Source organism: Danio aesculapii, chromosome 3 (assembly GCF_903798145.1).
Source record: "Danio aesculapii chromosome 3, fDanAes4.1, whole genome shotgun sequence".
In the NCBI taxonomy this organism is placed as follows: Eukaryota; Metazoa; Chordata; class Actinopteri; order Cypriniformes; family Danionidae; genus Danio; species Danio aesculapii.
In genome coordinates this window covers 14,114,786-14,133,543 of record NC_079437.1, presented here as the reverse complement: position 1 = coordinate 14,133,543, position 18,758 = coordinate 14,114,786, and the positions used below count along the sequence as shown (strand labels likewise).

Genomic DNA, 18,758 nt, shown 5'->3' with positions numbered 1-18,758 from the left:
CAAGTTCTACCTGCTGTTTAGAGTATATAATATATATATAAATATATATAAATATATGTGTCAATAATAAATGCATTTTTGTGTTTCTCAAACATGCCTTCCCATATAGAAATCTTATTCATGGATATACATGCAAATTGCATTCATGATATACAAGTTCATATTTGAATTTTACATGCAACATAGATTTCCAAATATTGTATACACAATATATGTACTAAGATATAATTATATGTAATGGAGGCGAGCTTGCGAAGTGCTACGCAGGTAAACCTCACTCCTCTGACCTCTAAAGGTGCTCTAGTGATGGACGTTAGAGGCCATGGTCTTTAGCCTCCTTGTTAGAGCAACTGACTCCATAAAAAGAACTCCCACTTCGATCCCAGCTCAGACCGGACCGGTGGGTTACACGTGGGGGCACGTCCAGGATGGGAGTGTGGTTTAGGGGGGTGCTGTGCAGGTAAATCTCACTCCTCTGACCTCAAAAAATTGTTTTAGTGACAGACGCTAGAGGCCATGGTCTTTAGCCTCCTTGTTAGAGCAACCGACTCCCATACAAAGAATCACCAGTTCCATCCCAGCTCAGAATGGGATGGGTGCAGTAGGACTGGTGGGTTACACATGGGGGCTCGTCCGGGATGGGAGTGAGGTTTAGGGGGGTGAGTGTAGCAGAGGCCGGCTAGTGACGTGCTATGCAGGTAAACCTCACTCCTCTGACCTTTAAAGGTGCTCTAGCGATAGACGCTAGAGGCCATGGTTTTTAGCCTCCTTGTTAGAGCAACAGACTCCCATACAAAGAATCGCCAGTTCGATCCCAGCTTAAACCAGGTTTGGTGCAATAAGAACGGTGGGATATGCATGGGGGCTCGTCCAGGATGAAAGTAAGTTTTAGGGGCGCGAGTGCAAAGGAGGCCAACTAGTGAAGTACTATACAGGTAAACCTCACTCCTCTGACATCTAAAGTTGCTCTAGAGGTCGTGGTTTTTAGCCTCCTTGTTAGAGCAACCGACTCCGCAAAGAATCGCCGGTTCCATCCCAGATACCAAATACTGCATGTTTAACCAATTATTTCATTTAAAATGATGACAATACTAATCATATTCATGTTTGTCATATGTGATAGTGAAAATGGAGCATCACCTCAACAACCTATATATATATATATATATATATATTTTATAAGTGAAATCCAAACATGAACTTGTATGTCATATTTGCAATTTGCATATATCACCATACATTAGATTTCCATGTGGGTCCTGCCGATTCAACCGCATTTTGGTGAAAGCACCCGTGCAAGTTTTCCTCTGTGACATGAATAGATTTGAGAGGCATTATGATTACTCTGATTCTTGCTAATATAATCTTGAGTTCGTGCAGATCTGCCTGTGCATGCCTTAATGAATTGCTTTGGAACAACAATATGTGACGATGTACACTGTATCGGAAGCCAAGCGTTTGATAGATCTTGCAGTATTGATGCTTATTCTGCTCTGTACTGACAGTGAATAAACTGACCCTCATTATGCCACTCCGGTGTGTTTGTTGTGTCGTTAAAAACACATTGTTAATTAATTATTTGCTCTCTGCCGGACACTCTTTCGCTCTATCACATACGTCTCCAGGATGTTACAGTTTCCAGGGCAACGGTTGTTAGGCGAGGAGGACAGTGAGGGACCAGGGCGCAGCAGGATGAGGGAGAAAGAGACTTCGCTGCTGTGTTTAAAAATCCATCTCATTTGAATTTTACAGCCGCATGCATTATTAAAAGACTCTGGAGGAGTGCAGATGATGCCAGAAAGTGAGAGAGTCAGGTTAATGGAGCCACGGAGACCAGACTGGTTTAAAGTTGAAGCTTTGAAATGGAGACAGTGAAAAGAGGATATTTTTTGTGTGCGGCAGACAGGAAGGGTAGGGGCAGATCGAATCTATGCCGTCTGAAAAGAAATGCCACACACACACACACACACACACACACACACACACACACACACACACACACAGACAGAAAAAAAAGAAGCTTGCCATATGATGATTATATAGGGATGTTTTTCAGGCATAATTAGAAAATTGGATCATGTATTAAAAATTGAATGATAACACAATCAGACAGGACGGGAGGAGCAGAAAATAAAGATGAAAAACATTTTCTATCTGCGAGATTATTTCTAAGACAAAATTATTTTGGGTAAACATATTAGACTAAAAGATTAATTAAATAAATGAAATAATCAAATTGTTTGGCTAACATAAAAAAGACTAACGTAAATAATATAGTGCTTTTGAACCAGTTATGGTAATTCTGTAGTTGCTAAAGTAACGCAACAGCTACAATAATATATAAACAAATTACCTAAGAGTACCTCTACAACTCTATGATACCAAAGACTATAGAATACACAAGCAAAGAGCATAGAATTACCAAGAGGCGACACTCGTGCGATTTGGGAAACAGCCACTAGATGGCGTGGCGGACATTTTGCAATGATAATTCCAATAGAATAGCAGCATATTATAAGTCTGTAAAATGAACTATTAAAAGTGCTGATGATTGTGATAGTAAGTGTTGCATTGTCATCTTTCAGGTTGTATCTTAGCTTTAATGCGCTTTTTAAATAAACAAATAAAAAACAAAGCAGCTGCTTGCCATTGCGACAACAATAAGATCCAATGGACAGCCGATTGCTTTCACTACAAAATGGCGGAATCCGGGGCTGTTGCTCGGCGCTGCTGTTGCAATAGAAAATTCTATTGAGTGTCGCCTCTTGGTGATTCTAAAGCAGGTCGCACACCGGAAGCGCCGCTCAGCACCACGACACGGTGCGCACATGACAGTTAAAAGTATCACACACCAGACGCGGACATTCGCATGATATTTAACATGAAACGAATCAGATGGCACTCTGTGGCACAGCAGAGAAATGAACAGTGTCCTTAGTCGTGACCGAGCGGCGCTTCCGGTGTGTGACCTGCTTAAGCTCGTTGACACAAGACATGTCCCTGTATGGATGTATAGTTTTGAATGGGGAAAAGTGTAACGGTCAATATGGTGAATGGAGCCCCGCCTTCTAGTATAGGAGCCAATCATCGATCGCTATAGACTGACTGGCAATATTCAGAGAATGATAACACATCTGATGCGATCTAGTAAGTGAAGAGCTGGGGCGTTGGGGGGGGGGTTGATGGCGCGGCAGGCCAGACTCACGGTGGCAGGCCAGATTGACCACCAGGCCACCGGGAAATGTCCCGCTGCTCCCTATGGCCAGTCCGCCCCTGGTTGGGATTATAGCTGACCAGGACCACAGTTCAAAACATTGTGGAATTGTTGTGAAGTTTAATCTTAATAGAGTGAAAGGTTTTTGATTTGCTTGTGTTTTTAGGGCCTGTGATTGAAAAAGTCAAGCCATTTGTGTATAAGAAATGATCACGCTTGTTTCTTTAACAGAGAGTAATCGTATTTTTTATACACACACACTAAAGAATGTTACAAGAAATCCAGACAATTATTTTGTTGTTGCTTTAGTTTTCAACGAAATTTGTTAAGTTATACAAAGTTTGAGTTAATATTTTGAGTCTGATTGATGCAAGTTGCAATGAATACAAAAGTTCCTTTGATTTAACTAAAAAAAATAAAGCAGCAAGAATTTTTTTTTTTTTTGTAAAAAATGATATGACAAAAAGGCATGAAAAGTTTTTAGGTTTTTATATTAATATTTATCAGTTAACCAGATTTCAGCTAAATTTTTTACTTCATTAATTTTCCTTTGGCTTAGTTCCTGATTATCAGAGGTCGCCCCAGCGGAATAAACCACCAATTTTTTAGTTATACAAAATTTAACTTAATATTTTAGTCAGTTGACTGATGTAAGTTCAGATGACTATAAAAGTGATTTGATTAAAAAAACTTGAATCAGCAAGAATTTTTTACAGTGTGAAATGAACACTATACAGTTTTATTTATTTACATTTCATTATTCAATTTCTGTACCTTAAATTCTGGAAACTGTCCGAATAACATTATAAAACATTATTTATTTTCTTTCTTTGTTGTTTTTTTCTATTTATCTATGCTTGGAATTTGTATATTATATTTTATGCAGATGCACTGCCCTTCAAAATCATCCCAATCAGTCTAAAGGTCATTATTTCCATATAGCGTGATCTGGTGAAATTATATTCATATCGTAATATATATCAGAAAAACAAAACATTGCATGGCCAATTTTTTTTCCAATATCGTGCAGCCCTAGTGTGATTCAGAAATGCTATAATATATTTACTATAAATTACTTTATTTTTTTCATGTGGGGGAAGTGGTAGTAATAAGTAAAGCAAGCAATAACAGACAAAGAATTATTGAATTATTAGACAATAAAGCAGACCTGGGTGGTAACAGAGGTGTGCAATATTTTCTCATTAGAGTCAATTATTCGGCTGGTAACCATGGTTACCTCACGGCATTGATGATATGATGTATTGAAGACATCTGTCTGGCTGTTGTGCTTAAAAGGCTCTCATGTCTTGGACTAATTACACTCCTGGTCCCCAGTCTCTGTTCCAATACATCCTTTCAAAACTAATATTAAGAAATCAATATTTTTTCACAGCATCAAATCAGCATGTTAAAGAGTCCACACACAAAAAAAAATGAAAATTCCGTCAGTTATTCCTCCTCATGTGGAGTTCCTTTCTTCTGTTGAACACAAAAGAAGATATTTTAAAGAATGCTCATTGCTGGGAATCGACTTTAGTAGGAAACAAAAGGAAGTCAATGGGTGGCAGCTAGCTGCATTTTTCAAAATATCTTCTTTTGTGTTCAACAATAGAAAGTAGAAAAAACTCTCAAATATCATTGGAAAAAGTGTGAATTGTGAGTAAATAGTGGCAAAATTTCATTTTTGAGTGAACTATCCATTTAAAATGATTTCTGAAGGATTGTTTGATATTTAGGTAATAAAAATAAACCATTACAACAATAATTCCACGTCAAAATAAGCAAAAACATTAACCAATCATTTAAAATTGTAATAATATTAAACTTTTACTGCTCTTACTGTATTTTAATTAAACTTATACTGCCATCGTAAGCATAATAATGTCTTTAAAAACATTACAAAATCCAACCCACCATATGCAAATAAGTAATTAAAATATTTTGATTTATTTAGATTTATTTAGAAGGTTTAGTGTCCATTTACTCTCATTCTATTTGAGTTTCTTCTGTTGAACACAAAAGAAGATATTTTAAAGAATGTTCAACATCTTTAATAGGGAAACAAACACTACTGAAATCAATGTCTACTAGTTTTCAACATTCTTCAAAATATCTTCTTTTGTGTTCAATAGTAGAAACTCAAACCGCTTTGGAGCTTTCATTTTTTGTCCCTTTAAATTAACCCTTAATCTAAATTTACTTAATGTACATAAACTAATACATCATAACTTCAAAATATCTTCTTGTAAAAGGGCTAAACAGGTTCAAAGAGGTCAGTAAAGGTTACACATCACAAAGACAAAAAGAGACTAGAATTAGTGGAGATGACGAGACGGAGTACACAGTTAACCTTATGGGATTTAATTATGCAATCTAATCAAATAACATGATCAGTAAATCTGATCAAAGCTGGAGAGGCTGTATCTCTGTCTGCTTGGCAAGCTTCAGGCTTCTTGTTTGACTGTGATCGTAATAGCAAGTGAGAACTTAGAAGTCTACAGACACCAAACTCACATTAAACCTTCTGATCCAAGGTCATTACAGCAGACGAAAGCCATTTTTGACATACATTTTACATGTAAGCCACCCTTTCTGGCAATTCAACCCATGTGAAACAAAATACTACTGTAATTTATAGTAAATACTATAATGGTTTTGAAAAATACAATAAGAAAGGGTATTATATTGTATTTACATTTACATTTAGTCATTTAACAGATGCTTTTATCCAAAGCGACTTACAAATGAGGACAAGGAAGCAATTTACACAACTATAAGAGCAGCAGTGAATAAGTGCTATATACAAGTTTCAGGTGTGAAAAGTCTAAGAAGCAAAGCATTAGTAATGTTTTTTTTTTGAGAGAGAGAGAGAGTTCAGTTAGTGGTATAGCCAGAGAGGCAGTTACAGATTAGGAAGGAAAGTGGAGACTAAATAGTTGAGTTTTTAGTCGTTTCTTGAAGACAGCAAGTGACTCTGCTGTTCTGATGTAGTTAGGGAGTTCATTCCACCAACAGGGCAGATTGAATGTGAGAGTTCGGGAAAGTGATTTCTTCCCTCTTTGGGATGGAACCACGAGGCGCCGTTCATTCACAGAATGCAAGTTTCTGGAGGGCACATAAATCTGCAGAAGTGAGAGCAGATAAGAAGGAGCAAAGCCAGAGGTCGCTTTGTAAGCAAACATTAGAGCTTTGAATTTGATGCGAGCAGCAACTGGCAGCCAGTGCAAACGGGTGAGTAGCGGAGTGACATGTGCTCTTTTGGGTTCATCAAAGACCAATCGTGCTGCTGCGTTCTGAAGCAGCTGAAGAGGTTTGATAGAATTAGCTGGAAGCCCGGCTAGTAGAGAGTTGCAATAATCCAGTTTGGAGAGAACAAGAGCTTGAACAATGAGTTGAGCTGCATGTTCAGATAGGAAGGGTCGGGCCTTTCTGATGTTATAGAGTGCGAATCTGCAAGATCAAGCAGTTCTAGAAATGTGGTCAGAGAAGTTTAGTTGGTCATCAATCGTAACTCCAAGGCTTTTTACTATTTTGGATGCAGTAATGATTGCCCCATCCATCTGGATTGAAAATATAACAATTTCAACTCTTATTAATTAATGATAAAGCACTGTATTGTTAATTACTAGTGAACTGATCAACTTTAATAAATACTGCAGTACTATTTATTTTTTTGTGTATTTTAGCTAAATGTGTAAATACTTAAACAGTATTGGGTTGTTTATATCACTATGATATGTTGTATCACCATGTAATTGAACAACGGCGTAAATCAATGGCTTTAGTATGGCTCAAACACACTATAATATTTCATATAAGATACTGTAGTATTTTTATTGTAAGTATATGTCACTGTATTTATTATCTAAATACAATTCAGCCACAAATGTTTTAATTTCCTCATTTCTGCCAATGAACGTGACTTAATCATGGAAAGAGGCTTTTCTTTGAACTTGCATGTCAGACTATTGCTCTTTCCTAAAAATATTTTAACTTGAGGTCTACTGAGCTCCGAGCTTAATTAATACCTGAGATGGAAAGATGTTATTACGTGTAGCAATCAGCCGTCTTATGATTAAAGACTACTCTTTTAATTTAATGGAAACCTCAGCTCCTCTGAGACAGTTGAAGATTGGTCAAAGTAAGCAAGAAAGTTTAGAGAGTGTATATTGAATTAAATCTGTTTAATAATATACTATATTAATTATTATGGCTTTACAACCTTTTATATTTTTAGCATTCAATTTTGAGAGGGATGAATGGGATTGTGCTAGGCAGCAGTATTTTACACAACAGCGCCTCCCTGCGGTTATCTTCAAACATTCATTTAGCGAAGTGTGTTTGTTTGCACCTATTTAATAGATAGAGTGTAGTTACTCTTTTCTCTAGTAAAATGTGTCAAGGGTATAAGAACATTTACATAAATAAACCAATTTAACTCTCGTTATTTATGGAACTGTTGTTAATGTTAATGTAGTGACATTTGGACGGGTGTCTTCCGAGCCTCTTTAAATTGGTCACTCGAGTAAATAAAAGCCAAAGAAACACTTTGTTCGAATAAAGCTACTTGAAAACATTCATGAAAACTTGTTACGAGAGTGAGAGAGAGAGTGCAAATGGATTCAGTCACATATTTGAGAGCTACGTTCGACCATCGACAAATCCAAATCCAAATTAGCATTAAAGATGCTAGCAGAGATATCTCATTTAAAAGGCATGAACTCACCTAAAATATCGGTCAGCTGTGGAAACAATACAGCCAACCATCTAAAATGGTTTTCTGTTGTTTATGGGATAACAGTATTTTAATGAACCTGCCTCAAGACACGCAGGGCCCCAGTGGCTTGATGAACATTAATTTGTTCATTTGTAAAATTGCATGTTATTACATATAATTTTAAGAGTGAACATTGTAGTGCTGTCGCCTCACAGCAAGAAGGTCGCTGGTTCGAGCCTCGGCTAGGTCAGTTGGCATTTCTGTGTGGAGTTTGCATGTTCTTCCCGCGTTCGCGTGGGTTTCCTCTGGGTGCTCCGGTTTCCCCCACAAGTCCAAAGAATTGCGTTATATGTGAACTGGGTTAGCTAAATTGTCCGTAGTGTATGTGTGTGAATGAATGTGAATGGATGTTTCCCAGTGATGAGTTGCGACTGGAAGGGCATGCTGGATATGCTGGCGGTTCATTCCTCTGTGGTGACCCCTGATTAATAAAGGGACTAAGCCGAGAAGAAAATGAATGAATGAGTGAACATGGAGAAAAATGATAATATTATATTCATATTATATAAATTATTTGTAAAATGTTTATTATAGCGTCACAGTGGCACAATCGCCTCACAGCAAGGTCACAGGTTCAAGCCTCGGTTGGGTCAGTTGGCATCCAGTTTCCCCCACAATCAAAAGACATGGGCTATAGGTGAAATGGGTAAGCTAAATTGTCCAGTGTATGTGTGTGAATGAGAGTGTACGGATGTTTCCCATTGATGGGTTGCAGTTGGAAGGGCATCCGCTGTATAAACATGCTGGATAAATTGGCGGTTTATTCCGCTGTGGGGACACCAGATTAATAAAGGGACTAAGCTGAAAAGAAAATGAATGAATGAATGTATGTGTGTAAATGAGAGTGTATGGATGTTTCCCATTAATGGGTTGCAGCTGGAAGGGCATCAGCTGCATAAACATGCTGGATAAGTTGGCGGTTCATTCCACTGTGGTGCCCCTTGATTAATAACAAAAGGGACTAAGCTGAAAAGAAATGAATGAATGTATGAATGAATGTATGTGTGTGAATGAGTGTGTATGGATGTTTCCCAGTGATGGGTTGCAGCTGGAAGGGCATCTCCCCCACCTTCTTTCAAAAGTTAACAACAGAGATTTTATTTTGGCAGATGACTTCTCTTTTGCTGATAACAGATGATCTTTTACTGATTACTAGCCGTTCTCTCACAAACTTGAGAAGTTTTGTAGCGGCATGTGTTGCATTTTCAAATACACATTAGGTGAACGGAGTCATTTAGTCACTGAGAACCCCGTTATCAGTCCTATATCAGATTATTTTTGTAATCTGAAAATATTTAGAATTACAATTAAGACATGAAAAGTAAAGTTCATAGGCAAACTTTATGATGTCTCTTGAGAAAGTCTCATCTGAAAGTTTGAAGTAGTTTTAAAGTTTAAATACCTGAAATAGTATTTAAGAAGTCTGAAACAGTTAAAACTATATATGTTAGCAGGTTTCTAGCATGGATTGACATGCTTCTTGCTAGGCTATTGAATGGCGGGGGGATGGGGGGGGGGGGGGGGGGGGGGGGGCTTGCTAGGGTATTTTATGTGGTTGCTAAGATGTTGCTAGATTGTTGCTAGGGTGTTCTGAGTGGTTGCTAAGACGTTGCTAGGTGGTTGCTAAGGTGTTGCTGGGCGGTTGCTAGGGTGTTCTGAGTGGTTGTTAGGCGGTTGCTAATGCGTTGCTAGGTGGTTTCTAAGGCGTTGCTAGGTTATTTCTAAGGTGATGCTAGGCGGTTGTTATAGTGCTGCTAAGTGGTTGATTAGGTGTTGCTAGGTTGTTCTGATTGGTTGCTAGGCAGTTGCTAAGGCATTGTTACGTGGTTGCTAAGGTGTTGCTAGGCGGTAGCTAAGGTGTTGCTAGGTGGTTGCTAAGGTGTCGCTAGGTGGTTGCTAAGATGTTCTAGGTTGTTGCCAAGGTGTTGCTAGGTGGTTGCTAGGGTGTTTTGAGTAGTTGCTAGGTGATTACTAAGGCGTTGCTAGGTGGTTGCTAAGGCATTGCTAGGTGGTTGTTAAGTTGTTGCTATGTGGTTGCTAGGGTATTCTGAGTGGTTATTAAGCGTTGCTAGGTGGTTGCTAAGGTGTTCCAGGTCATTGCTAAGGTGTTGGTAGGTGGTTGCTAAGGTATTCTGGGTGGTTGTTAAGTGTTGCTAAGGTGTTCCAGGTCATTGCTAAGGTGTTGGTAGGTGGTTGCTAAGGTATTCTGAGTGGTTGTTAAGTGTTGCTAAGGTGTTCCAGGTCATTGCTAAGGTGTTGCTTGGTGGTTGCTACGGTGTTGCTAAGTGGTTGCTAAGGGGTTCTGAGTAGTTGCTAGGCAGTTGCTAACATAAATTACCATGGTTCTAGTATGAATTAGCATGTTTGCTAATATGAGTAGTATGTTTGTTAATATGTTTTCAGTATGGATTAGCATATTGCTAGTATGATTATAGTATGGATTAGCATGTTGCTAGTATGATTAGTATGTTTGTTAGTATATTTTTTAGTATGGATTAGCATATTGCTAGTATGATTATAGTATGGATTAGCATGTTGCTAGTATGATTAGCATTTTGGTTAGTATGTTTTTAGTATGGATAAACATGTTGGTAGTATGTTTATGGTATTGTTTAGCATATTGCTAGTATGTTTATAGTATGGATTAGCGTGTTGCTAGTTTGTTTATAGTATGGATTAGCATGTTTCTAGTATGATTAGTATTTTTGTTAGTATGTTTTCAGTATGGATTAGCATGTTGCTAGTATGATTAGTATTTTTGTTAATGTGTTTTTAGTATGGATTAGCATGTTGCTAGTATGATTAGTATTTTTGTTAGTGTGTTTTTAGTATGGATTAGCATGTTGCTAGTATGATTAGTGTATGATGTTTGTTTGTTAGTATGTTTGTTAGTATGTTTATAGTATGGATACACCATAACTCGTTAAGCTTTAAATAGGACAATTGCTGAAACTTGCTTTTTCTGAACGAGCAAATAATCTAATCTGATAGAATGATCTATGTTAAGCTAAGATAAAAATGCTCCCGTCAGACCTAGAGATCTTCTGAATGGGTTTACAAATTGTAAAACTGAATTGTTTAATTCTAAGGAAGTTGTAAAATGTGGAGTGTTCCTTAAAGTAGCCCCAGTCCAGTAGGTGGCAGTAATGCTTATCTACAGTCCGCGAATAGCCATTCAAACAAGGAGAGAACAAGCGAGTGTAGTGAGTTGCTTTTAATCGCGTGCTTTTATAGGGTTTGTTTTCGTTTTAAACTCGGCAAGATGTCTAGACTGGATAGATTACATTCGGCCCTGATGAAGCGGATGTCTGTTGTCATCCGTGAGATCTGGGTGGAGGTGGAAGCGACGGTGAAGGACTACCAGACAGAAACAGCACAAACACGGACAGAAAACGCCAAGCTCCGACAACTGCTGAAGGATGCGCTCACCAGGAACCATGCACAATTAAACGGTAAATTCATTATAACACACACTGAGATTGTGTGTGGGGTCTGTTTGTGTTTGTTGAAGGTCGAATGAACGCTCTCATTAAAATCAATTTGCTTTTATATCAGGCCGACATGTTAATTTCATTGCATTTTTAAGTTTGTCTCGCTTCACTGGTCATGTCCCATACACCAATACATTACAATTTTAGCAGTTTGTTGTATAGATATTTTAATTAATTGGTGAAAAGACCATACTTTTGTATCAGAAATATGAAGAAGAGAAGAGAGCAGACTGGGCCGTAAGAGACATTACCAATGCAACACAGCCATGTTATTTAGAAGACATAAAGGGAAAATGTAAATAAAGAGTATATATGACTTTAGAAGTTACCAAAATGGCAATTTGGTAAAACGTTTTATTTATTTATATTTAAACAAACATTTATTAAGTTATAAGATGTTTTAAATGTATATTTGTATGATTTAGTGTTTTATTTATACAAAATCTTGAGTATATACTACTGTCAATAAGTTAGGGTTTATTAAAGAAGCTTGGGCACATTACATTAACCAAAAGTCATGCATGTTTGAAATATTTTTGTAACCTTTCATGAAAGAATAATGAAAAAAATGTATCATGGATTGCTCAAATATTAAGCAGTCATCAATATTAATAATTATAAGACATGAAAATAAAATCGTAGCTAAAGTTCACCTTATTACAGTGATTTCAGAAGGATCGTGTGAGACTGAAGACTAGAGTAATGGTTACAGGAATGTTAAAATGTGTTCAATTAGAAGTGCTATTTGAAATAGTAATAATATGAAACAATATTTCTGTCTCACTGTATTTTGAACAAATAAACGCAGCTTTAGTGAGCTTAAGAAAGAAAAAGAATATCTACCGCAAACTCTTAAAGTGTAGGACAGGGGTGTCAAACTCCGTTCCTGGATGGCCGCTGCCCTGTAGGTTTCAAACAAGCCTGAAAGACTCAATTAGTTTGATCAGGTGTGTTTAATTAGGGTTGAAGCTAAACTGTGCAGCGCTGCGGCCATGGCCAGGGGTTCCCAAATTTTTCAGCCTGCGACCCCATGAATAACAATGCCAGTGATTTGCGACCCCCTCATTTATCGGAGGTGGTTATAAATATACAAACGTTGTGCACAAATCAATAGGCTTTTATAGACTATTTCAGTGTGGTCATGTCATTGGCCTATGAACATTTTCTGCTTTTCAAACTATTTTATAACTGTAACAAGAGGAAATTAAATAATAACTTAATGTTAAAACAGCTATCATAACATAAATATGTGGCTCTTCTTGGATTCTTGGAAGCTGTAGAAATGAAAAATGTAAAGGAGGAGATGCGTTGGGACCATTGTTTTTGTTGACACGGCTCAAAATGGTTTATAAACACCAGAATATTGACAACACAAAAAAATGCATGTCTAACAACCACATAATGTTTAGTCATTTATTAATTAGTTTATTTTAATATTAACCTCACCTAAAGAGACTAGTTGGCACTGTTTTCAGCACAAGTCTATTCTTGGTTTAATTTTGCAGACCTCCACTCAGAGATCATTCTCAATGTTCAGTTGTGGCCTGTAGTTATTTTTAATGTATTTGATTGCCATAAAGGAGTCAGAAAGTTCACCCTGGTGCTATAAAATCAATCTGCTGCAGCTGACGCTATTGTGGTGTTGTTAATCTAACGTAAACACCCCAATCCTATGAAAAAATTATTGAAAGGCTGATGGCTTTTCATTTGCATGTTGTTGTTTTTTTTATGTGGCTATTAACTACTGTTTTTATCTTCTGTGGGCTATGGATAAAATGTGGCCATTCTAATAGATTGTCATTGTCCCGCGCTCCCTACTTTGGGAACCACTGGTGTAGACATTCGGATCACAGTGACTTCCACAAACTCTCACTTAAAACAAGATTTTTAAACTATAATTACCAAATGCATTTTATGTCTACTAAACCACAAAAACTACTAAGTTTAATGAAATTAATAAATGAAGGTTGTAAAGTAATGAAGAAATTTTGATAGATTTTTTGATTGTCCATTTTATTTCAACTGATTTTGTATCTCTAAACTCTGAGGTCATGTCATGTCATTTTCATCCGCTTATCTGGGATCGGGTTGCTTGGGCAGCAGTCTTAGGAAAGAACTCCAGACTTCCCTCTCCCCGGACACTTCCTCCAGCTCCTCCGGGGGGATCCCGAGGCGTTCCCAGGCCAGCTGAGAGACATAGTCCCTCCAGCGTGTCCTGGGTCTTCCCCGAGGCCTCCTCCCGGTGAGACATGCCTGGAACACTTCCCTAGGCAGGCGTCCTGGAGGCATCTGAAACGGATGCCTGATCCACATCAGCTGACTTATCTTGATGTGGAGGAGCAGCGGCTCTACTCCGAGCTCCTCCCGGGTGACAGAGCTCCTCACCCTATCTTTAAGGGTGCACCCTGCCACCCTGCGAAGGAAACTCATTTTGGCCGCTTGTATCCAAGATTTTGTCCTTTCAGACACGACCCAAATCTCATGACCATAGGTGAGAGTAGGAACGTATATTGACCGGTAAATCGAAAGCTTTGCCTTTCGGCTCAGCTCCTTCACCACAACGGCCCGGTACATCGAGGTCATGCTTAAAAAAAAAAAATAATATATATTATTTTGTTGCTTGAATGGTTGCTGTGAGTAATGCTTTTAATGTGAAATGTAATTCCTCAATAGCACACCTAACTGACACCAAGCCAAGTCTGTCAAACTGGTTTTACAGTAAATATTCAGACAATACAAATATTATCACTGCATGTTCAAAAAAAGTGTGATACTTAGATGAATGATGACTCTAGCATCATTTAAATGATCCTTGATTCTGATTGGTTAAACTGGGTTCTGAGTTGTTCTATTAGCATGCACTTTGGACTGTTGGCTGGCAACCATCCTGCTATCAATACGGAGTTCTGTTGTGCCTAACGATGCCCCTTTTTATTTAATCAAGTGATATTCTAAATTCCTTTGTAAATCAGGCTCTCCTAGAACTGAAAAAGGTCCGTGTAAAATAAAAACACCATTAATTGTTTTTAATTGAACTGTATTTATCGTGTCTGTAAATTTTGTTTGCGCAACATGAACAACAAACATACCGTTATATTTGATGAACTTAAAGTCTGTGTGTAGTCAGAACTTGCAATGTTTATTTTGCTAGCGCATATTGTTATTCTTTTGGTGAACAATTAATCCATGCAAGATAATCCACTGAGAGAAAAGTGTGTTTTGGTAAAATTTAGTCAAAGTCTGACCATTTGTTCCGTGTTTTGAGTGTCGGTTCTTCACTGATAATGTCAGTTTGATGACTTCAGCCATGATATTCCTAACCATGCCCTTCTTACTGTTAGTTTGTATGGGACCAGATCAGTCTAGAAAATATTACATTTACAAAATAAAATTCATACATGCACAGCACAAATCAAATTTACAAAATCCATTTTGTAAATTTGTAAACACCCAAATCATGAATATTTTCGCCTCATAAATTGGGATTGTGGATTGGTGTACTTTTATTTAGCCAGTTTATTTTTACCAACATTAACAAGGCAAATAGCTTTAATTGTCAATAACAAAATTATTTAAACAAAAAACTTTAAGGTGTGAATAATAATGATACACTAAACCTCAAACAAATTATGATAATTAAGTCTAAGCTTTCAAGTAAAGGAACCTGCCGTCATTATTCAAATACATATTGCAACATTACAAATTGTGAAGTTGAATGACTATATTACACTCCTATGCTAAAACAATTTTCAGATGGGGTGCTAGTGGCTGGGATGCACAAGAAAAGAAACCAAAAAGCCACTCTGGCGACATCCTTACATCTTTTTTATTGACAATATCGAATGCTGCAAAGTTCAGATGTTCTTCAACAAGGTGCGGCTGGAAAATGCACGCGGTTCACATGCGCGGTGCTTGCACAACATGTGCGCGTTGCTCCCATATGTGCATTGTGCTTGCGTGCCTCCATTGGAAATGACAAACTTGCACCCTAATCTTATTGACATTGCCTCCAAGGCGCGCGCTCAGCTGCCATATTTTTATAAAACTATAGCGCTTCATTCTGAAACTACATACCGAATCTTTTTTATTAATCGATAGTGACAATGGTGTTAGGTCAATAAATATCGTTATCGTCCCTTTATATGAATCGTGTTTTGAGTTTACGAATAGGATTTGTGTATTTTTTTTAATCATGTTTTAAATGTAACAATTGGATGTGTATTTTTAAAACATCTTTTAAATTTAAGAATTGGATGTGTATTTTTGAATTTACATATTGGTTTTTGTGTTTTTTGAATTTACAATTTGAATTTGTGTAACTTTATTATTTTTATTTTGTAAATGTATTATTTTTGAAACCGATCTGGCTCCATAGTTTGCTATATAGTGTATGATGTGCAAAAACAAACCCCGCCTCCTACCTAATATTTCATTTCAGTTGGAAGTACATCAACAAACTGAAATAAGTCTCAGCAACTTCCAGTTCACGCAGACTTTAAAGTCTGACAATAAAGTTCGATCTTTATCATCTTCACTGTTATGAATTGACTTTGAACCTCGTTGAAGAATACTGCTTTAATGACCATCAATACTGCTACTAAAAATGATAATCACTCAATGTCATTTTCATACTGTGTTTTTTCTCTATACAGGACAAGTTCACCCAAATGTTGTCCCACCCACAGAATTACCAAAACGTGCATTCAGGGCTCCAGCTGAATCAGCAAATCAAGTGCATCAGCAAAAGGAGGCCGAGGTGCAGAGTCAAGATTCAGCAAGTGATCTGAAACCGCGCATACTAGATGTCACTTCAATCTGTAAGACGGAGGCAGAAGACAGAGAGGTAAAAGATGCAGCACCAGGAGCTGAACAGCGGCTTTTACCTCAGACGGACAGCTCGAGTGCAAATGAGAACACTGGAGTGGTACTGAGGATTAAGACGGAGCCCGAAGACACCATCATCACGATAACATCTTCAGTTACTACAGCCCCTGCTCACGCCGGTACACATCAGGACTCCGAACCAGCCCAGCAGCTGAGACCGGCCAATGAGATGCTGAGAAGACCACTGCGAAAAGAGTGCCTTCGCACGCGGTACGGCAGAGCTAGGAGAGCAACCGCAAAAGATCACGATCATGACAAAGAAGGCCCGTACAAGTGTAACAAATGTGGCAGGCATCTAAAGGACTTGGCCAAGCTGCAGCTGCATAAGAAACTGCACGAGAGGTCCTTCATCTGTCACTGGTGCGGCAGGAACTTCTCCAAGTTTGATTACCTTCGGATGCACATGCGCACGCACACCGGAGAACGGCCGTACCGCTGCAACTGGTGCTCAAAGACTTTCAGCCAGAGCGGGAACATGAGAAGACACGAGCGCACATGCCAGAGATCCAACGAAGAACCCACAGCGCACATGCTAGATGATGAGCAGCAGCTGTCTGCAGAGTGACACACACACACACTGAGATAGAAGCTGTTAGGGTGATTGAGAGCTGATATTCCATGTATGTTGGATACAGTGGGATGTTTTATTGTTTTATCAAAAATTTTAGAAGCTTCCAGGTTATACCTCAGTGCTTCTCAACCACATTCCTGTATGACCACTGGCAGTGCATGTTTTGGATGTCTCCTTTGTGTGTCACACCCATTTAAATTCTTTCAGTCTGCTAATGAGCTGATGATATGAAGCAGGTGTGTTTAGTTAAAGAGACTTGAATAATGTGCAGTGCTGGTAGTCCCACAGAAACATGGTTGAGAACACTGTTATAGATGATACTCATGGCCGAAATGCTGTTTCTGTGCCCCTTCTTGTCAGTGTGATTCAGAAGTATGAATGGACATTTCCATTTTTTTCCTTTTGAGGAAGACCACGTGTGAGTCTTTACTTCCAGACTGATGTTTTACTATTGTAAATACTCCGAAGAGAGCAGTATCTAGCCAATGAAATATTTTTAGGCAGTAAATGACTATTAAAAATGTATATTCACGAATAGAAATCATGACTTTAATATTTGTATTAATTTCCATTATTTTTCCAGGGCTAGACATCCCTTTTTTTTAAACTGCTGGTGTTCAGTAATCACAGGACATAATGAATCCGAAAATAAACTGCAAAATCATACTTTGAGAAGCTCATGACTGTCAGATTTGTGTAAATGAGGACTTTTTGTCATATGTAACAACAACAAACAGTTGAATAAACTAGATGAAACTGAATTTGACCATCACTTTTGGTGAAACTATCCATTAGAGTTCATCATCTTTGTCCCTGTGTAGACCGATCCAGGGCTCTATATCGCATTATTTTGCATAACAAACGTATGCAAAAGGAAAGCTAATGTAAATTTCATTTTAATAGTTTACTATAGATGCCTTTGCAAATATGGAAATCCTGTAAATAATGTAAGAAGGTTTTTGTTTTAAATGGCAGTATAGTTTCTATGGGTTTTTTAATGCTGTACCAATAATTTCAGTTACTATAGTGACTTCAGCTGAGTTACTGTGTACATTTTAATATTCCCAAGAATTGTAATCAGTAGCTGTAATTTAAACTACTTCACCACAAGTGTTTAATTAAAAATGTAGAAATTTAAAAGAGTACAGAGTAGACAAAAAATATGACTAAATAAAATGCTAACTTTCATGATGCTGTTATTCATATTTCTGTCTGCATCTCCATATAAAGGTGTGCAAAACACCAAAAAAAAGATAAATTGGATTTACTACTTTTTTTAAGGTAAGTGGCTGCAAAAAAATGTATATGATCTGAATTCAAACAAACAAATGTTTAAAAAAAGTTGAACATTACTAAATTTAATTTGCTTAAATTCAGCCCATATAAATTGTTTGCAATCACTTAATTTAGTAAATCCAATGAATATTTTTTCAGTGTGCAAGAACACATACACTCTGAAGTGAAGTAATCTTTAGTTACTGTATTGTTTTTAAATAGAGAAAACATTTTACAAGTGACTTTTATTCTAAATCTTTGACCTTATTCTCGAAACGAAAAAATGACATAAAATTCTGAAACTCTTTTATTATTATTGTTGTTTGAATTTTTTTTTTTTATTGTTCAAATAGCCAAATTCTGACAGGAAAGTTGAATGTGCTGGCCAGTTTATTATAAATAACAATAGACTACTGTTTTTAATTTAAAACTTTAACAATTTTTTCATTTTTTTTCTAATGATTTATGATGTAATACATTAGTATTTTAAAAATAAGTATTTGTTCATATTTCTTTATTCCAAATCTTTAGGAAATAATTTGGTAC

At 37.4% G+C, this 18,758-nt stretch overlaps 1 protein-coding gene across 1 annotated transcript; it reads left to right on the top strand.

The window, feature by feature from the left end:
• Positions 1 to 11,180: 11,180 nt before the first annotated feature.
• On the top strand, positions 11,181 to 17,698 carry zgc:66443 (uncharacterized protein LOC406856 homolog). Its single transcript, XM_056453202.1, has 2 exons — positions 11,181 to 11,443; positions 16,135 to 17,698. The coding sequence occupies exons 1-2, from the start codon at positions 11,254 to 11,256 to the stop codon at positions 16,929 to 16,931; spliced, it is 987 nt and encodes a 328-aa protein (XP_056309177.1). The 5' UTR covers positions 11,181 to 11,253; the 3' UTR covers positions 16,932 to 17,698.
• Positions 17,699 to 18,758: the final 1,060 nt, after the last annotated feature.